Below are 21,892 nucleotides of genomic sequence, written 5' to 3' on the forward strand. Positions count from 1 at the left end.
AACTCCACATTGAAAAGTAAAATGAATGTCACGATGCAGATCTGAACTGATATATCTCCACTGCTCTTTAAAGGACTTGTACACTCAATTTATTTAACTGTTAACCCACACAGGAAGGGGCTCCACCTCCACTACAGAGTGATCGGAAACATAAATCCCTGTTCATGAGCTGTGAGTGGTTTTGTTTTGATTTAGAATGCTAGATTAGGTAGGATACAGGCCAGGCCAGGTCAGATGAATCATGGTGGTTGTTGAAATATGTTCCTATACAGGGGCCCTGCTCCTCGCGTTATTCAATCTTGTTTCCACAACATGTTTCAGCCAGTAATGACATCTCTGCCGTACAAAAGAAAACTCCAGTTAATACCCTTGTAGACTTGCCATTGATTTCTGTATCTCTGGCAAACATCGCATTGTGAGTAATGTGCTACCTGGCATGGGGTGGGTGCTGACATGTGGGAGGTGTTGTCACAGAGCAGTGATGTTGGGCATTAGCCCCACTGGGTGGGGGGCATTGGCTGATCAGTTGCACTAATTTGTCAAGGAATATTTTTGCTGCTTTTTTTTTTGAATGTTGAAGGCACTATATCAATGCAAGTTGTTTTCATGATTGCTCAGGGCTGAGTGTATTTGGAGATGATCTCAGAAACCCCCCACACCCCAGTGGCACAGTGGGTTAGCACTGCTGCCTCACAGCGCCAGGGGACCCGGGTTCGATTCCCAGCTTGGGTCACTGTCTGTCTGGGTTTCCTCCAAGTGCTCCAATTTCCTCCCACAGTCCAAAAGACGTGCTGATTAGGTGTATTGGCTGTGCTAAATTCTCCCCCAGTGTACCCAAACAGGCGCTGACATGTGGCAACTGGAGGATTCTCCCATTAACTTCATTGCAGTGTTAATGTAAACCTACTTGTGACACTAATAAATAAGCTTAAAAACTCCAAGCCACCAGAAAACAGTGAGGACTGGTCACTCAGCCTGTGTGGGTGTGGGTTACAAGGGTTCAAATATTTGAGCTTCCATAACTGATTGGTTAAGAGAGCACCAGGAATGACAATGATTATTTATTGTTACAATGCCCAAAACTGATGTAGCAGCACAGAAACATTCAAATTCCAATGCCCATACCCCCTCTTTTATTATATTGGAGGAGATGAGTGGACGGGAGGAAGTCTCCAGTTTTGTGTTTATTTATTCATGGGTGCAGGAGAGGCTGGCTAAGCCCAGCATTGGTTGCCCTTGAGAAGGTGGTAAGGAACCACCTTCCTGAACCGCTGTAGTCCGTGTGGTGTAGATACACCCACAGTGCCGTTAGGGAGGCAATTCCAGGATTTTGACCCTGCAACAGTGAAGGAACAGCTGATATATTTCTACGTCAGGATGGTGAGTGGTTTAGAGAGGGGTGTCCAGGTGGTGAAGTTCCCAGGTGCCTGCTGCCCTGGTTAAATGCAGGACCTGGGAGATTCAGATACTTCCACAGAAAGATTGAAGTTGCTGTGGGGACTTTAGATTGAGGGGGCGGGGTCAAAGCATTTTTTTTTTGTCTGGACTTTGCTATCAGCAGCGAAGGGACTGTATTCAGTACTGACCTTGAATAAAGTTACCCAGCGATCTCTGTGACATGGATTTCCTTGTTCAGGATGTTGGTTTAAATCCAGTAGATCTTCGGGAATCCAGCAACAGTGATTTAATCAGAGAAAGCAGCCAAACACATTGCAGTATTTTCTTCCAAAGGGTCATTCAGACTCGCAACGCTGGCTCGATTCTCTCTCAGTAAAAAGTCTGACAACACCAGGTTTAAGTCCAACCGATTTATTTGATAGTAAACTCACAAGCTTTCGGGTTTGCCCCTTCGTCAGGTGAATGGAGAGTTCTGGCCTCAGACAGAGCATATAAAGCGCAGACAGTTTACAGACTACAGGCATTTGGCCTCTGACCTTCAGGTAAGCGTTCTCCAAGGCAGCCTTCACGACACACGACAGCGCAGAGTCACTGAGCAGAGACTGATAGCCAAGTTCCGCACACATGAGGACGGTCTCAACCGGGATCTTGGGTTCATGTCGCACTATCTGTAACCCCCGTGACTTGCCTGGGTTTGCAAAACCTCACTTACTGTACTGTCTGGAGACAATACACATCTCTGTAACCTGTGCTTAATGCTCTTTCCACTCACATTGTCAGCATCTTCAAGGCTTGAACAGCAGGTTAGTTGTAAAAACTCGCATTCTAATCAGTAATCTGTAAACTGTCTGTGCTTTATATGCTCTGTCTGAGGCCAGAACTCTCCATTCACCTGACGAAGGGGCAAACCCCGAAAGCTTGTGAGTTTACAATCAAATAAATCAGTTGGACTTTAACCTGGTGTTGTCAGACTTCTTACTGTGTTTACCCCAGTCCAACGCCGGCATCTCCACATTGATTCTCTCTCCACAGAGGCTGTCAGACCTGCTGAACTTTTCCAGCATTTTCTGTTTTTGTTTCCGAATTCAGCATCCGCGGTATTTTACTTTTTTTACTGTAAATTTTAGAAGAGCCTCCCTAAACCTCTCCAAAAGAGAAAATGCTGGAAAATCTCAGCAGGTCTGACAGCATCTGTAAGGAGGGAAAGGAGCTGGCGTTTCAAGCTTTGACAGAGTTGTCTGGACTCAACGCCAGCTTGTTTCTCTCCGTACAGATGCTGTCAGACCTGCTGAGATTTTCCAGCATTTTCTTTGGTTTCAGATTCCAGCATCCGCAGTAATTTGCTTTTACCCCTGAACCTCTCCCCTTCTCCCATCTCCTTCAACGATGCTCTTTGGGAAGGACATTGACCACCTGTCCTAATATCGCCCCCTGTGCCTCAGTGACACAAAATGCCCCTGTGAGGCCCTTTAGGATGTTTGGCTGCGCTAAAGGCGCTATATAAATACAAACTATTGTCTACACAAATGTTTCAGCCACTTGAGGTAATCTCATTCAGCAATCGAGGAGTTGTCTGAATGCCGGATTTAAAAGGCCGCTAACAGATTAGAGGAAGTTGATGAAAGATGAGAAGTCATGCAGGCCAGGGGCTGTGTACTGGACAGCTTGGAGCTGCAGGGGCCTCTCTGAAACCCTGTGCTGTTCCTCTCCCTGACCGGCCACACATCTTTTGACAATTAGTAACATGTTTTGCTTTTTTTAAACTTGTGTTTAATTTTTTACTTATGAGAAAGCATCATTCGATTAACAAATTCATTGTAATTTTTTAAAATGTTGATCCGGTGGCACACTGGTTAGCATTGCTGCCTCACACTGCCAGGGTCCCAGGTTCAATTCTGGCCTCGGGTTACTGTGGAGTCTGCACATTCTCCCCGTGTCTGCATGGGTTTCCTCCGGGTCCTCTGGTTTCCACCCAGAGTCCAAATGATGTGAGGGTTAGGTGCATTGGCCATGCTAAATTGCCCCTTAGTGTCCCAGGATGTTTGGTTAGGGGGATTAGCAGGGTAAATACGTGGGGTTATGGAGAGAGGGTCTGGGTGAAAGTTGGTGCAGACTCGATGGGCTGAATAGCCTCTTTCTGATCTGTCAGAGTCTATGAAATGTGTCCTGTCTTTGTTTTTCATTATTGCTTGCATTTGAGTTACAGTATCAACAGGGGGGCAATTTTCCCGTCCCACCCGCCACGGGAATCGTTGGGGGGGAGTGGTGCCAGGGGAGGTGAACCACACAAAGGTCTGTAGACCTCGGGCAGGATTTTCTGGGTTTGAAGCGAGTGTGGCTGGAAAATCCCACCCCTTGCATTATTGACTAAATTTGTATTTGATTTATTATCGTCACATGTATTAACATATCATGAAAAGTATTGTTTCTTGCGCACAAAGCATACCATTCATAGAGAAGGAAACAAGAGAGTGCAGCATGTAGTGTTACAGTCATAGCTAAGGTGTAGAGAAAGATCAACTTAATGCGAGGTAGGTCCATTCAAAAGCCTGTTGGCAGCAGGGAAGAAGCTGTTCTTGAGTCGGTTGGTACGTGACCTCAGACTTTTGTTTCTTTTTCCCGACAGAAGAAGGTAGAAGAGAGAATGTCTGGGGTGTGTGGGGTCCTTAATTATGCTGAGGCAGCGGGAATCATGGACCAAGATGTTCTGCCGTGAAATGCAAGTTGCCAAAAAAACTCCGTTATAAAAAGGAGGCATGCGAAGGCAGTACTTGCACTTATGTAGCACCGTTCACAACCTCCAGAGATCCCAAAACTCTTTGCAGTTAATGAAGGATAGTCACTATTGCAGCATGGGAAATGTGGTAGCCAGTTGCCAATGACAACACCGGAGCGAGATGACTTCTAGCAAACTGCACCCAGCATACCCTCTAATTCTATCTTTCACTCTCGTTCTTTGCTTCTAAAACTTTATTCTAGCTCTTTTCTATGACTGCAACACTACATTCTGCACTCTTTCGATTCCTTCTCTGTGAATGTTATGCTTTGTCTGTATAGCACGCAAGAAACAATACTTTTCACTGTATGTTAATACATGTGACAATAATAAATCAAATCAAAATCAGAGTCAGTGGACGGGAGGCTGCTTTGTGTGATGGATTGGGTGACACTCATGACCTTTTGTAGTTCTTTGTGGTCTTGGGCAGAGCAGGAGCCCATACCAAGCTGTGATACAATCAGGAAGAACGCTTTCTATGGTGTATCTGTAAAAGTTGGTGAGAGTTGTAGCTGACATTCCAAATTTCCTTAGTCTTCTGAGAAAGTAGAGGTTTTGGTGGGCTTTCTTAACTATAGTGTCGGCGTGAGGGATCTAGGACAGATTGTTGATGATCTGGGTACCTAAAAACTTGAAGCTTTTGACGCATTCTACTTTGTCCCCATTGATGTAGACAGGAGCATGTTCTCCTTTACACTTCCTGAAGTTGATGACAATCTCCTTTGTTTTGTTGACATTGAGGGTGAGATTATTGTTGCCGCACCAGTTCACCAGACTCTCTATCTCATTCCTGTACTCTGTCTTGTCATTGTTTGAGATCCGACCCACTACAGTGGTGTCATCAGCAAACTTGAAAATCAAATTGGAGGGGAATTTGGTTGCACAGTCAGAGGTGTATAAGGAGTATAGTAGGGGGCTGAGAACACAGCCTTGTGGGGCATGGGTGTTGAGGATGACCGTGGGGGAGGTGTTGTTGCCTACCCTTACTGACTGTGGTCTGTGGGTTAGGAAGTTCAGGATCCAGTCGCAGAGGGAGGTGCCAAGGCCCAGGCCACGGAGTTTGGAGATGAGTTTCGTGGGAATAATGGTGATGAAGGCTGAGCTGTAGTCGATAAATAGGAGTCTGACATAGGTATCCTTTAAAAAGTGGGTTCTTGTTGTGAAAGTTGCCAATTGCTGATCTAGATTTTCCACCCTGCAGAGATTTCTGGAACTGGGAGTGTATTTGTTGGAGAAAAGATTTTGGGGTGGTGTTGCAGAGAGATGCAGTGACATGCGGAATATGAAGAATATGCCGGTTATTTAACTTTATCTATGATTAGGGAGCAAGACAAGATCAGTACAGAATGTACAACACTTGGGCTTGAGTAAACATTCGCTACAGGGCTGCGGATAGAATTCTAGGAAAAAGTTATTTAGAAAGACTTGGATAAATGTTTATTTAATTACACTGTGGCTCTGATGTGACTGGAAATCAGAGGTGGCTGGAACCACACACCGCTCCTGTAACCTTGGGAAGGATCTCTATAGAAGCAGCTCTTTGGATGGGTCAGTCATGTAGCTGTTGATTGGGTGATTAGTCATTGTTCCTGGGAAGTGAGGAGAATTGTTTCAAAGACCTGATTGTGTCAGCGATGGCTTTAGGGTAATAAAGCGAGAGGCTCAAAACATGATCCTGATGCTCTGAATGGGGGAAGCTGAGAGTTTAGGATTGAAGAGATTGGCAATGTGAGTGATGTCCACTCCCTCCGGACACTGAGTTCAGTCTCAGAGGCAGCGAAAGCTCACCTCTGATCCTCTCTCAGAATCCATGCTGCAGATGAACTGGTTTCTGGAAGCACTTTGGGGTACATTTAGATTTGGGTCATTTTGGTTACAGTTAGCTTGGCACCAAGGCCAGTCAGGAATTTGGCATCCAAGCTGGTTGGTTTTTGAGTAGATGAGGCTGTTGCCTCTGTGTTGACGGAGGGATCAGGCTGACATCCTCAAGCTGATGATCTCTGCAGGTTTCTAACGCGAGCTCCATCCCTTCACTCCCCAGGGGAAGGACAGCATTGGTTTCGAATCGGACCATTTATCTGTTTTTGCAAGCAGTTATTGATTTTGGAGAGAGAAAGGTTGCGGTGCTTCTGTTCAAGGTTCTAGTGCAGCTCAGCGGTCAACCCAGCCAATGAGGCACTTCCAAAATGTAACCACTGTTGTAATGTAGGAAACATGGCAATTAATTTGTGCACAGCAAGATCCCATAAGCTGTGTCTTTAATGACCAGCCAATTTGTTTGCTTTGTGATTTAGTTGAGGGGTAAATATTGGCCAGGATGCTGGCGATAAGCCCCCTGCTCTTCTTCAGAATGGTGCCATGGGATTTTTGACACTTATCCACAGACAGAGCACAGGTTTAATGTCCCACCTCCACCGGAACGGGACACCCTCAGCACTGTACCGAGGGTGACTGCCTCGCGGGTTCAAGTCTCTGGAGTAGAACTTATTCACAGAATCTTCAAGGAGGGAAGCTTCGAGCAGCCCCTCTATTGGACCAGCATCATACACCATCTCCATGGTGATTTTCAAGAAGCCACAAGCATCATAGAATCCCTACAGTGCCAAAGGAGGCCATTCGGCCCATCGAGTCTGCACCGTCAACCATTCCACCCAGATCCCACATACTTACCCCACTATTCCCTCTAACCTACATATCCCGGGACACTAAGGGGCAATTTAGTGTGGTCAATTAACCCAACCCACACAACATTCGGACTATGAAAGGAAGTTGGAGCACCTGGAGGAAACCCACACAGAGATGGGGAGAACACGCAAACTCCACACAGACAGTGACACGAGGCTGGAATTGAACCCAGGTCCCCGGAGCTGTGAGGCAGCAGTGCTAACCACTGTGCCACCCAAGCAAACTGAGAAGGAACCAAAGAGACCCACAGCTTTCCGAGATCTCTGCATGTCTCTCATTGTAGCCTCTCGAGAAACTTGGATTCTGATCGTTCTATCGTTGGCGTCTGTGTCTTCCGCTCGGAATCTGGAACCCACTGCTCAGCCTCTCTGCCTCAGACACACCTCAGACTGAGAGAGCTCCTTTTGTGGTGGAATGCCAGGTTACACAGGGTGTTTTAGAATTTTAAAACTGCTGACTAAAGACACCGGTTTTGGTGTTGTTGGGTCATGGATGAACAGACATTGATTTCATCGTCAAAACCCATTCAGCAGCTTGGACTGTAAGCTGCTGAGAGATGGTTATAATATCAGGAATGTGGACCACAGGGTCCCTGTGAGTGTGAACTACAGAAACAGTGAAAGCAGCTTGATAATATCGTCAAGTCCATCACTGACAAATGGTACAGTTTCATTCAAATCTTCACCGATTCCCAAACCTTAAAGATCCTCCCAAGTTAACCAATCACTCATAAACTTCAAATATTCAAATCGAACCTGATTAACTCTCAAACTGGTATTGCCATTGGCCCTGCAGTGTGGGGTGGGATTGAGGGGGTGGGGGTTGGGGGGGGGGGGGGGGAGAGAGAGGGGTAGGAGGAGGAGGAGGCTGGGAGGGAGGGGGACTGGGGGAGCGGGAAAGGCTTCCATAGATGCTGGTTAATGCGGGGGAGAAGAAGGAGGGGCTGGGGCAAGCAGGAGGAGTGTGGAGGAGGAGGGGAGGAGGCCGGGGTGGGGGGGGGGGTGCTGGGTGGGAGGGGGTCTGGGGGCCGTGGGAGGGGGCCTGGGGAGGGGGGAAAGGGCTTCCTCAGATGCTGCTTAATGCAGTGGGGGAGAGGGGGGACTGGGGGGTGGGAGGAGGGGGCTGGGGGGTTGGGGGAGGCTTCCTCAGATGCCGGTTAAATTAGGCGGGTGGTTCACTGGGGTCTCTGTTTTTCTACAGTTGGCTCCTTGAGCCTGGAGCAGAGACGGGGGTCACAGGTTACGAGGAAGTGGTTCCATCAATCCAAATCAGGCTGCTTTATTACACACAGCTGATTGTTTGTTGACTGACGTTAAGTTTATTGAAAGGATGGGAGGGCATTGCCCTTCTCTCTTCATTTAGAAGTTTCTGTGAATACCACTTTACACATGGTCTTTTTCAGCATCGCTGTATGATTTTTGCTTCTAACTGTGGCTTTTGTCGGGAATGTGTCTGATGTCCAATCACAATGCTGCTGTAAATGACCCAAAAAAGAAGAAATTTCCTCCGAGGCGCGAGTTTTTCCCTCGTTGTGGGTCAGTGTTTGGGAATTGAATGGCGAGCGGCTGGTTACACGGTTGTTGCTGTTGTGAGAGGGGGAGCGACGTTACCCACTCCCATGGGAGAGCTGGGCCGAGGGGGAGTGTGCACAGAGGAGGCAACAGATGGAGGTGCCGACAGTCCCCTCCTCACTCACCACCTCGGCTTCCAGATAGGGTTGTGTGAGAGGCAGGGGGAGGGGGGGGGGTTGTGTGTGTGTGTGTGTGTGTGTGTGTGGGGAGGGGGGGTGGGGGGTTTGTGTGTGAGGCAGGGGGAGGGGGGGTTGTGTGTGCAGCTGTTGAATTTACAGGTGCAGTGAACTCTGGGGGTGCTGATGTTTTGGGGGGGGAAGCTGTCTCTCTCTCTCTCTCTCTCTCTCTCTCTCTCTCGTATTGACTGGAATCCAAGTGAGGACATTCCACCCACAGCAGCTGCCTCAATTCATCAAACCCGGAGCGGGAATTTCCAACTCATTCCATCAGTTTATGACAGGGGACTGAGGCTCGGTTATTGTCTGAAGCTGCTGGTTAAGGGAGATCCCGATAACTCTTGGTAATCACTGCTTGCTGAATATTTACTCAGTCTCCCTGAAAGCTCGGACTAGGAGAGGGATGCTTCCCCACTGACCTGTACTCAATCCCGAGTTAATCTGTTCCAAAAAGCCCCATTGATTAGGGTGGGGTGCAGCTTTTAACTAGAATTTGATCGAGGTTAGGGGAAGATTGGAAGCCCCCACCACCACCAAGCTCACAATCTCAGGGGGTCACATTTGATTTATTATTGACATGTGTTAGTATACAGTGAAAAGTATTATTTCTTGCGTGCTATACAGACAAAGCATACTGTTCATAGAGACGGAAAGGAGAGAATGCAAAATGTGTTACAGTCACAGCGAGGGTGTAGAGAAAGATCAACTTAGTACAAGGTAGGTCCATTCAAAAGTCTGACAGCAGCAGGGAAGAAGCTGTTCTCGAGTTAGTTGAAATGTGACTTCAGAATTTTGTATCATTTTCCCAATGGAAGCAGGTGGAAGAGAGAATGTCTGGGGTGTGTGGGGGTCCTTAATTATGCCGGCTGCTTTGAGGCAGCGGGAAGTGTAGACTGAGTCAATGGACAGGAGGCTGGTTTGCCTGATGGGTTGGGCTACATTCCATCCCCCACTGGAGTCAGCACTCATCTCTAACAAGGCCACCGCCAGCCCTCACCCCACCCCAGGTGGGTCATTGGACCCTTCTCTCCACCCACCGCTCCCCCCCCACCTCTCCACAGCCAAGGCTCCCCCTGTGGCCTGCCCCTTGACAAAAGTTGTCCACTGCCAAGCTGTGCCAATGGGCAGTGCCAGGAGGTATGATTCACCTTTGCACCTCCAGGGAGACTCCCCACAACAAACACATCTGTTTAATTTGAATTCTTATTTTAAAAGATATCTGGATGGCTGTTGTCCACTGTGGCTCAGTGACTGTGGCCTTGTGCTCCACTCCACTGGAGTACATCAACAGGAGAATGCAGTAACCTCAGCACTTTGCACTGTCCGGGGGTCAGTGCTGAGGGAGTGCCGCACTGTCAGGGGGTCGGTGCTGAGGGAGTGCCGCACTGTCAGAGGGTCAGTGCTGAGGGAGTGCCGCACTGTCAGAGGGTCAGTGCTGAGGGAGTGCCGCACTGTCAGAGGGTCAGTGCTGAGGGAGTGCCGCACTGTCAGAGGGTCAGTGCTGAGGGAGTGCCGCACTGTCAGAGGGTCAGTACTGAGGGAATGCCACACTGTCAGAGGGTCAGTGCTGAGGGAGTGCCGCACTGTCAGAGGGTCAGTGCTGAGGGAGTGCCGCACTGTCAGAGGGTCAGTACTGAGGGAATGCCACACTGTCAGAGGGTCAGTACTGAGGGAGTGCCGCACTGTCAGAGGGTCGGTACTGAGGGAGCGCCGCACTGTCAGAGGGTCAGTGCTGAGGGAGTGTCGCACTGTCAGAGGGTCAGTACTGAGGGAGTGCCGCACTGTCAGAGGGTCAGTGCTGAGGGAGCGCCGCACTGTCAGAGGGTCAGTGCTGAGGGAGTGCCGCGCTGTCAGAGGGTCGGTGCCGAGGGAGTGCCGCACTGTCAGAGGGTCAGTGCTGAGGGAGTGCCGCACTGTCAGAGGGTCAGTGCTGAGGGAGTGCCGCACTGTCAGAGGGTCAGTGCCGAGGGAGTGCCGCACTGTCAGAGGGTCGGTGCCGAGGGAGTGCCGCACTGTCAGAGGGTCGGTGCCGAGGGAGTGCCGCACTGTCAGAGGGTCAATGCCAAGGGAGTGCCGCACTGTCAGAGGGTCAGGTGAAAGGTTAAGCCTGAATCCTGCCTTTTTTCTCCGGTTTTACCCCATCACCAGCCAGCATTCCCTCTTCCACCCGAACCACCTGGACCAGTATCTCTGAAAGGTGATAATGTGCTGGTTAATCTTGTTAATGTCTGTGGCACATCCCAGTAGGAAGAGAGTGAGGTTATTTGGATTAAAGGTTTGTGATTGCTGGAGTTTGCGTTTCTTGGTATATGGGCTGAAGTGAGCACCCGGGTGGTGAATATTAGCGGCAGTGTCACTGTCTAAATGGTGTCTTTGCTTCCCACAGCCTACGCCCAGATTCAGCCACACCAGTTAATCCACCAGCAGCAGATCCAGTTACAGCAGCAGCAGAAACATCTCCAACATCAGTTTGTCCTCCAGCACCAACAGATTCAACACCGCCATCAGCAACCGCAGCTGATCCACAGCACTGGGCAGCTCCAGCAGCAACAGCACAGCCTGAGTGGCCAGCCCAGCGCCCCGGTCCAGACCACCGTCCAGGCTCAGGTCCACCCTCAGGCCCAGCACTGTCAGAGCATTCTCCAGCAGAAGCACCAGGCGTTGCATCAGGTGGCTCACACTCCCAGCCCCGTGCTCCAGCCCCTGGCTCAGACCCAGCAGAGTTTGCAGGCTGCTGTCCCCAGCAGCCAGGCGGAGGGTTTGCTCAGCACTCACGCGCAGACACATCAGCCTCACCAGCACCAACTGGCACCACAGACCACTGCCGTAAACCTGCAAATCCAACCGGCGGCACATGTGGTAAGATGGACGTCTGTTTTGAACATTGGAATTCCTTCCCTTCATTTCCCACTCACTCTATCCCCCTGTCTCTGTTTCCTTTCTCTCTCTCTTTCTATCACCACTCTCCACCCTTCCTCCTCACCCTCCTGCTCTCACGCTCACTCTCTCACACTCGCACTCTCCTTCCATTAAGACCCTGTGATAAATTGCTCTAATAAAACACTCTATAAAGTTTAGAAATGTGATTCGCTGCACAAATCTCCTAGTTTTGATTTGATTTATTATTACCACTGTATTAGTATACAGTGAAAAGTATTGTTCCTTGCACGCTATACAGACAAAGCAGACCATTCATAGAGAAGGAAAGGAGAGAGTGCAGAATGTAGTGTTACAGTCATAGCGAGGGTGCAGAGAAAGATCAACTTAATGTGAGGTAGGTCCATTTAGAGGTCTGACAGCAGCAGGGAAGAAACTGTTCTTGAGTCAGTTGGTGCGTGATCCCAGACTTTTGTACCTTTTTCCCGACGGAAGAAAGTGGAAGAGAGAATGTCCGGGGTGTGTGGGGTAATATTCCCACAGATTAGATTTAACGCACACACTGGATATAGGGACTGGAAAATGTTCCAGCTGCTTTTACAAGAAAGTTATCAGAACAGAGAGATTATAATAATCAGGAACAGGGAACAGCTCCCCTCTCCAGGGAAAGGGAGGGTTGTGGTAACTGAATCCAGGTCTCGATATTATGAAGGGTTTGATAGGATGGAATGAGAAAAGATTCTTCCAATTGTGGAAAGGTCCTAATCCAGGGATTATCAATATCCAGCATCACTAATTAACCCATTCAGGAGTATTCTTTTACTCAGAGCGGGGGAGAATGTGGGGGCTCGCTCCCATGGGGTGGGGAGAATGTGGGGGCTCGCTCCCACGGGGGGGGGAGAATGTGGGGGCTCGCTCCCACAGGGGGGGGAGAATGTGGGGGCTCGCTCCCACGGGGGGGGGAGAATGTGGGGGCTCGCTCCCACAGGGGGGGAGAATGTGGGGGCTCGCTCCCACGGGTGGAGAATGTGGGGCTCGCTCCCGCGGGGGGGGAGAATGTGGGGCTCGCTCCCACGGGGGGGGGGAGAATGTGGGGCTCGCTCCCACGGGTGGAGAATGTGGGGCTCACTCCCGGGGAGCGATCGGGGGGCATAGTATTGATGAATTTAAGGGGGGAGCTTAATAAACACATGGGGCAGTGGGGAAGAGAAGGAGATGGTGATTGAATTCGAGGAAGTTGGGTGGGAGGAATCTGCTGTGGAACTGAAATTGGGCTGAATCATTTTCCCTGTGCTTTTAACTACTTCTTGCAGGAACACCGAGAGGTGTCAATGCGGAGTTTTCCCTGATCCCTGATTTTCTGCAGTGTCTGATTTGGGAATGATTTAACATTCCCATGGAGCTCCTTTGGGACATTTTACTATCTTTAAAGATGTGTATAAATATAAATTGCTGTTATTGTGACAGCATTGACTTTGTTCCTGATCCCACCCCACTGCCCATCACCCCCAAAGTGGCAGTGGTGACCATAAAGACAAGCTGCTATAATCTGTACTGAGCTCTCGATGGCCTGACCTACACTTTCATCACAGCTCTCAGTGATTCTAAATGGCACTATTAGCACGAGGCAAACAAGCAAGCATTCTCTGCAAGTGTTTGCATTAATGCTACATTCTTTTCAGATCTTTGACAAGGTACTGCATGGTAGGTTGTTGAATCAGGTTAAATCTCTCAGGATCCAAGGTGAGTATCTAAATGGATAAATTAGCTTTTTGACAGAAGGTGATTGTAGAGGGTTGTTTTTCAAACTGGAGGCCTGTGACCAGCAGTGTGCCTCAGGGATCAGTGCTGGGCCTCAGGGATCAGCGCTGGGCCCACTGTTGTCATTTACATTAATGATTTGGATGACAGTATAGGGGGCATGGTTAGTAAGTTTGCAGTTGACACCAAGATTGGTGGCGTAGTGACAGTGAAGAAAGTTATCTTTGATTGCAACGGGATCTTGATCAATTGGGCCAGTGGGCTGACGAGTGGCAGATGGAGTTTAATTTAGATAAATGCAAGGTGATGCATTTTGATAAATTGAACCAGGGCCTGGCTTACTCATTTAATGGTCGGGCGTTGGGGAGAGTTACAGAACAGAAAGAACTAGGGTACAGGTTCATAGCGCCTTAAAAGTGGAGTCACAGGTGGACAGAGTGGTGAAGAAGGTATTTGGCATGCTTGGTTTCATCGGTCAGAACATTGAATACAGGAGTTGGGACGTCTTGTTGAAGTTGTACAAGACATTGGTAAGCCCACACTTAGAATACTGTGTACAGTTCTGATCACCCTATTATAGAAAGGATATTATTACTCTAGAAAGAGTGCAGAAAAGATTTACTAGGATGCTACCGGGACTTGATGGATTGAGTTATAAGGAGAGGCTGGATAGACTGGGACTTTTTTCTCTGGAGCGCAGGGATGATCTTGTAGAGGTCTATAAAATAATGAGGGGCATTGATCAGTTAGATAGTCAATATCTTTTCCCAAAGGTAAAGGAGTCTAAAACTAGAGGGCAGAGGTTTAAGGTGAGAGGTGAGAGATACAGAAGTGTCCAGGGGGGCAATTTTTTCACACCGAGGTGAGTGTCTGGAACAAACTGCCAGAGGTAGTAGTAGAAACGGGTACAATTTTGTCTTTTAAGAAGCATTTAGACAGTTTCCTGCATAAGATGCGTATAGAGGGATATGGGCCAAATGTGGGTAATTGTGACTAGCTTAGGGGTTTATAAAAAAAGAGCAGCATGGACAAGTTGGAGCGAAGGGCCTGTTCCCGTGCTGTAAACCTCTATGACTCTATGACTTTGGATCAGTGTGGAAATAGAGCCTTGGTTACCCTGGGAATGTGACATTGATTTATTCACTGCGCTCCATGTTGGTTAGTGCGGCTTTTCACAGGGTACGGTGGATTCTGGAATACCCTGTCCACCTGGCTCTCACTCTTTCTCACTCCCCACCAAAACTATAAAAAAATCCAGATAAACCATTCTCTCCCTCGAAATGGCTAACACTCAGCATGTGACAGTTAGTGGGATACAGCTACTTATCATCACAAAACTTTAACTTTTTACCCACCCCCCACCATCCCCCCTCTTCCCTGAAAGCGCTGGTTCTCTGCTTGTGTGTAATCCAGGAGCTAGACCTGGGGGACCCTACCCGAGTGACGCTTTTTTTTGCTCTGTGTCAACGGGGCTGTCTTCCTTTGAAGAAGAGTTGAAATTTCCAAAGAGTGGAAGTCCCACTCACAAATCTGACACTGACTCGGTTATACACTGAGAAGCTTTGACAATAACCTTCTCCTCAGGGTCCTAGGTTTGACAGTGTAGTGTGTGTCCTACAGTCCTAGGGCAGGATTTTCCAGCTGCGCTCGCCTCAAGATGGAAAATCCCACCTGAGGTCAACGGGATCTTTGCAGGGTCCGTGTCCCACCCACTATGACACCTGTGGCAGGCAAGAAAAAATTCAAATTCTGCCCACAAGAGTCATACAGCGCAGAAAAGGCCCTTTGGCCCATCCAGTCTGTGCCAGCAATATCTACCACTACAGGCGCAGTAATCCCATTTTCCTGCATTTGTCCCAAATCCTCGAATGTTGTGATATTTCAAGCACTCATCCAAGTATTTTTTTAAAGGTTGTAAGGTCGGATGCGGAGAAGTAACTTCCACGTGTAGAACTTGGGCCATTCTATCAGATAGTTACCAGCAAATCCAATCAGGAATTCAGGAAAAATTTCCTTACCCGGAGAGTGGTGGGAATGTGGAACTCGGGACTACAGAATGTGCTTGAGGTGAACGGTGGGGGCGCATTTAAGGCTGGAAACGGGATAAACATGATGGAGAAAGGAATAGAATATAGTGATAACCGGTAACGTTATACAGGGTTGGGGATGTTTGCATGGAGCATAAAAACCAGCACAGACCAATTGGGCCGAATAGCCTGTGTCTGCGCTGTAAAGTTCCATTCCACAAACAGTTGACAGACTATTTGACTGTGAGGGCTTCACGGCTTTGCTTAATCCTTCTGAAGCCCAGAGACAAGCAAAGTCATTAACAAAAATCAACAGCAGACGGAACTCTGAGTCTCGTGCCTCTCCCCCTGAGGATGTTGAGGTTTGTTGTAACGTTTGATGCTCTCCGCTGAGGTCAAAGCAGAGACCTTCCTGCGATTATGGTTCAGTACAACGTTATCCGCTGCATTTCAGTACCGAAGTATATTCGGTCCGTCTAGCTGCCCAGTTACAGATTATATTGGCACAGAGAATTGAAGGAAAATAATTTTTTAAATAAGCATTTGTACAGCTTGTTCCACCTAGTGGTGATGCCCAGTATTACCCTGACTAAATACTAATTGTCTTTTCCATAATGATTCTTGTAATTAAAATAGCATCGTACAATTATGAATGAAAATCAACTTCTAAAACATAACCTAATAAAGTCAGAGAGGTGTCACTTAGAAATTTAGTTAGTGCAAATACTGGAAAGAATGCAAAGAAGATTTACAAGGATTTTTCCAGGACTGGTGTGCCAGAGTTACAGGGAGAGGTTGGCCAGGATAGGATTTTATTCCTTGGAATGTAAGGGAATGAGGGGTGACCTTATTGAGGTGGATAGGATGAAGGGACATCATCCTTTTCCCAGGGTCAGGGAATCGAAAACTAGAGGGCGTAGGTTTAAGGTGAGAGGGGAAAAATCTAAAAGGGACCCGGGGGGGCAACCTCTTCATTTAGAGGGTGGTGTTTGTATGGAACAAGTTGCCAGAGGAAGTGGTTGAGGCAGATCCAATAGCAACGTTTAAAAAGCATTTGGATAAGTACATAGATGGGAAAGGATTAATAAATAAATAAAGGATTAAGGGTCCAGATCACTAACAACCTGTCCTGGTCCCCCCCATGCTGACACTATAATTAAGAAAGCCCATCAATGCCTCTACTTTCTAAGAAGACTAAGGAAATTTGGCATGTCAGTTAGGACTCTCTCCAACTTTTACAGATGCCCCATAGAAAGCATTCTTTCTGGTTGTATCACAGCTTGGTGTGGGCTCCTGCTCTGCCCCAGACCACAAAGAACTACAAAAGATGGTGAATGCAGCCCAGTCCATCGCACAAACCAGCCTCCCACTCACTGACTCTGTCTACTCTTCCCACTGCCTCGACAAAGCAGCCAGCATAATCAAGGACCCCCCCACACCCTGGACATTCTCTCTTCCACCCTCTTCCTTCGGGAAAAAGATACAAAAGTCTGAGGTCACATACTAACCGACTCAAGAACAGCTTTTTCCCTGCTGCCATCAGACTTTTGAATGGACCTACCTTGCATTAAGTTGATCTTTCTCTGCACCCTAGCTATGACTGTAACACTGCATTCTGCACTCTCTCATTTCCTTCTCTCTGAACAGCATGCTTTGTCTGTATAGCGTGCATAAAACAATACTTTTCACTCTATGTTAATACATGTGACAATAATAAATCAAATCAAAATAAAGGGATATGGGCCAAACATGGGCAATTGAGGCTAGCTGGGACAGCATTGACTGGTTGGGCTGAAGGGCCTGTTTCCATGCTATACTACTCTCAATGACTCTCTGAAATATGCTTTAGATTCAGCAGATATCCAGTAGCTTATTTTGACAGAGAGAGACTGCAATTCACTCCCGTTCATTCAATAACTGATGAGAATTATCTTTTTAAAAGTTATGAATAAAAGATTTTGCTCTACAGTGAAGTCTGCAAGGAAACATTTTCCTCATCTTTGTTCTGTGATTAATTCAGCGTTGACCTGCTGACCTCATTGATCCTCGAGTGGCCTTATGTTGCTGTGGCCAATGATGGCCGGGTTTATCACGGAAAATCCATGAATGTTCCCTCAAGGAGCCGAGCAGACGTTATCAGTGACGAAATGAGTTAATAACGCAAAAGTAATTACTCTGCAACACACCACTTTGTTCTTGGCTTTTCTCTTTGCACATTTTGTATGGATCGAGTTAAAGTTTAGTTAGTTTGGGGAAATTGACCAAATTTGGAATGAAAATCAGGCAGTTTTACTGCCTGGGCTGTTACCAACCCAGTTCATGTTAAATCCAGACAGGAAGATCCCAGAATGGAACCCTGGTTCGAAGATCCTATCTTTTAATGTTTTTTTTGAAACATGAGCAAACAGAGTCACAGAACTGCAAACAAAGGAAAAAATTTATTAAGCATGTAACATTTGATTATAATGTAAAACTCCTTATCTACCCCCGTCCCCCCCACCCCACATACACAGATTACCAAGTATATCTTAAGCTACAAAGGTCTCCGTAACACTCAGTCTCATTAAACACACAGACAGGCTGTGGACAAACACACTCCACTTAACCCCACTGAATGTCTGTGGATTTCTCCTCGCAATCCCAGATGATTTTTATACCGTGCGCCACCCTCTCTCACTGAATTCCAGCTTCCACAAAAGTGATTTTAAATCCTGATCCCAAAGCCACATTTTCAAATTTCCCCTTAGACAATACTTTCAGCTACTTTTATCAAAGTTTCACTTTTAGATTTGATTTATTATTGTCACATGTATTAACATACAGTGAAAAGTATTGTTTCTTGCACACTATACAGACAAAGCATACCGTTCATAGAGAAGGAAATGAGAGAGTACAGAATGCAGTGTTACAGTCACAGCGAGGGTGTAGAGAAAGATTAATTTAATGCTAAGTAGGTCCATTCAAAAGCCTGACAGCAGCAGGGAAGAAGCTGTTCTTGAGTCAGTTGGTGCGTGACCTTAGACTTTTGTATCTTTTGCTCAATGGAAGAAGGTGGAAGAGAGAATGTCCGGGGTGCGTGGGGTCCGTAATTATGCTGGCTGCTTTGCCGAGGTAGGAAGTGTAGCCAGAGTCAATGGATGGGAGGCTGGTTTGGGTTTTGTACCTCCCTCTTTGGGATTTATTTTGTCTTGAGGGCGTTAACACAAACCTCGGGATCCAGCCACCAATTCTCAGTTATTTCAACTCGCGTTCCACAGGGTGTAGCAAACCTGAAAATCACTTCCGATATCTTTCTGACATCTTTGCTGCCTTCTCAGTCCTGCCTGTCTTTACTGAACAGTTCTCTGTTCCAGTACTTTAACCTCAAGCTTTTTGGAAACTTTTTTTTGTTTCTTTTAGTTCCTTTACTAGCTGGACTTCAAACACTTGTTTTCTTACCCATTACACCAAGGTTTTATTCAAGCAAAGCTGAGAGAGATGTTCCCTCTCTTGCCTTCTAAACCAACTGCCCCCAGCAGAGTGTGAGAGCTGTCATCTTCTCACTATCTAATAATATCAGCTAAAACTAAACTCAAAAACCTTCTGACCTTAAAAAGACTCCTCGTTGCTAAGCAACAACTTCATGCTTCTGCAAGTTTTTATTTACTGCTCACTCCATAATCTGTTGGGTGGCATGGTGGCACAGTGGGTTAGCACTGCTGCCTCAGCGTTAGGGACCCAGGATCGATTCCTGGCTCGGGTCACTGTCTGTGTAGAGTCTGCATGTTCTCCCCGTGTTTGCGTGGGTTTCATTCTACAGTCCAAGAGCCATGCTGGTTAGGTGCATTGGCCATGCATAAATTCTCCCTCGGTGTACCCGAATAGGTGTCGGAGTGTGGTGACTAAGGGATTTTTACAGCAACTTCATTGCACTGTTAATATAAGCCTACTTGTGACACTAATAAATAGACTTTTCTCTAAGCACAGTTTGCATTTTTGTCAAAACCCCCACTCATACACACACCTTTATCCAGCAGGAACTTTACTATATGTTTACCCCTCCTTACATAGAAACACTAAACTAAAACCACTTAAAACTATACCTTATTTATAATATTTACCAATGTAAATCCCACCCAAGTCTGTGCACAAAGAGCGCTGAGGTCAGATGTGACATCGTTAACAGTAGACTAGGTCGTTCTAATCTCTATTCCAGCTTTACTGCAGGTCTAACAGACTGGTGAATCCATTATTAATGGACTTGCACATTTTCTGGACTGTTCCTCAATGATGTCCTGAATCCAAATGCCCCAAACCACATCTTTTTAAACTTTTGCCTTGGCAGCAAGGGACTGTCACTCTGCATTTATATTGAGTGCTCTACTTTCACTTAAATAAACTGCTAATGGCTAATTTAAATTGAAATATTGAACTGAACCATTTTTTCATTCTAAATTCCTGTGTTCATCTTTATCGTGGGATCTACCTATGTAGACTTGTCAGTGTAGTTACAGCATCTGTCAAGGGAAGGCATCCGTCATTGGGGAATATTCTGGAGGCCATTCTAAAGGATGTCGTAACAGAATGTATGAAAATACACAATATAATCAAATGGAATCTGCACGGCTTCATGAAGAGGAAATCATACCTGGTGAATTTATTAGCGATCTCTGAGGTGGTAATGAGCTGAATAGATAAAGGGGAACCAGTGGATGTAATGTACTTGGATTTCTAAAAAACATTTGCTAAGGTACCAGGCAAAAGGCTACTGGTGTTGGGGGTAGTGTATTAGCATGGATAGAGGATTGGCTAACTGGTGGAAGACAGAGTCGGCATTTTTGGGATGGTAACCTCTAACAAGTGGGGTGCCACAGGGATCAATGCTGGAGCCACAATTATTCACAATGTATATTAATGACTTGGAGGAGGGAAGTGAATGTGCTACGTTTATGGATGGTACAACAATAGGTTAGAAAGCAAGTGGTGACAATAACACAGTCTACAAAGGAATATGGACAAATTAGGTGACTGGGCAAAAACTTGGCAGAAATAATGTAGGAAAGTGTGAAATTATGGTTTGGCAGGAAGAATAAAGGAGCTGAATATTATTTAAATGGAGAAAGACTGCAGAAAACTGCAGCACAGAGGGATTTAGGGTCCTCGTGCATCAATCACTTTCAGATCAGCCATGATCTTATTGAACGGTGGGGCAGGCTCAAAGGGATGGATGGCCTACTCCTCCTATTTCTTATTTTCTTATGTTCTTAATCACAAAAAAACTAGCATGCAAGTTCAGCAGATAATAGGGAAGGCATGGACTATATGAATAGGGAAGTCTTTTTAAAACTATACAAGGCACTAGTTAGACCACACCAGGAATACTGTGAACAGTTTTGGTCCCCTTACTGAAGGAAAGATGTACTGGCATCAGACGCAGTTCAGATGAGGTTCGCTAGGATGATCAGGTTATTGAGAGATTTCCTTACGAGGGGAGATTGATTAGGTTTGGCCTGTACTCATTGGAGTTAGAAGAATGAGAGACGACGTTACTGAGATATATACACCTGAATTCTACCACTGCGCCCACCACAGATATGGAGTGGGCGAGGGGTGGACGGTGGAAATGTCCATTGTCCTCGGGTGAGATTTTCTGGCCTCACTTGAATGAGGCTGCAAAATCTCACCATAGAATTCTCAGGGAGTTTGTCAGGGTCGATGCTGAGAGTCCGGGACCAGAGGGCATCATCTCAGAGTAAAGGGTTACCCATTTAAGACAGAGATGAGGAGGAATTTCTGCTCCCAGAGGGAAGTGAATCTGTGGAATTCTTTACATGGAACTGCTGGTGTTGGACTGGGGTAAACACAGTAAGAAGTCTCACAACAGCAAGTTAAAGTCCAACCAGTTTATTTTATAGTAAACCCACAAGCTTTCGGAAATGTTGTTCCTTCATCAGGTGTGTGGAGAGTTCTGATCAGAGACGGGCATATAAAGGCACACACACTTTACAGATTACTGATTAGAATGCGAGTCTTTACAGCTAACCTGCTATTCAAGCCTTAAAGATGCAGACAGTGTGAGTGGAGATAGCATTAGCGTAGGTTAAAGAGATGTGTATTGTCTCCAGACAGGACAGTAAGTGAGATGTTGCAATACCAGGCAAGTCATGGGGGTTACAGATAGTGCGACATGAATTCTTTACTGCAGAGGGCTGTAGGAGCTGGGTCGCTGAGATAGACAGAGTTTTAATCAGTAAGAGGATCAAGGGTTACGGGGACCAGTCACGAATGGTGGAACAGACTCGATGGGCCGAGTGGCCTACTTCTGCTCCAAATGTCTTTTGGCTTTATGGGACACACCAACACTGGGGCAGTTATAGTGCAACAAATATACATATTGCCATGGTGCAGACAAATGTAAGATTTTAAATTATTCAAATAACCTTCAACCTGTATGTGTTCAAAATGTAGAATGGATTTATACGGTAAGGATTGGCGATGTCCCAGCATCTCGCTCACTCAGGTCCTCATTCTGCTTGGTCAATGATTGATTTAAACTAAATCATCTGGGCCCAGTGCCAGTGTGTGAATCAGCACCGTGTGGGTTACTGATGAGGCTTATTGCAATAACTTCCCAGGAAGCAG

The 21,892-nt window shown here is 46.8% G+C and overlaps 1 protein-coding gene across 7 annotated transcripts in view; it reads left to right on the plus strand.

Annotated features, from left to right (window-relative positions):
* LOC145360327 (polyhomeotic-like protein 2) overlaps positions 1 to 21,892 on the plus strand; it is a 256,660-nt gene that overhangs the window by 190,475 nt on the left and 44,293 nt on the right. For all 7 annotated transcript variants that reach the window (XM_080215518.1, XM_080215522.1, XM_080215523.1 and 4 more), the window contains one exon: positions 10,993 to 11,465. In XM_080215518.1, the coding sequence (XP_080071644.1) occupies positions 10,993 to 11,465 (473 nt within the window). The remainder of the gene's footprint in view (positions 1 to 10,992; positions 11,466 to 21,892) is intronic.

This window comes from Carcharhinus amblyrhynchos, chromosome 30 (genome assembly GCF_965287045.1).
Source record: "Carcharhinus amblyrhynchos chromosome 30, sCarAmb.v2.hapA, whole genome shotgun sequence".
In the NCBI taxonomy this organism is placed as follows: domain Eukaryota; kingdom Metazoa; phylum Chordata; class Chondrichthyes; order Carcharhiniformes; family Carcharhinidae; genus Carcharhinus; species Carcharhinus amblyrhynchos.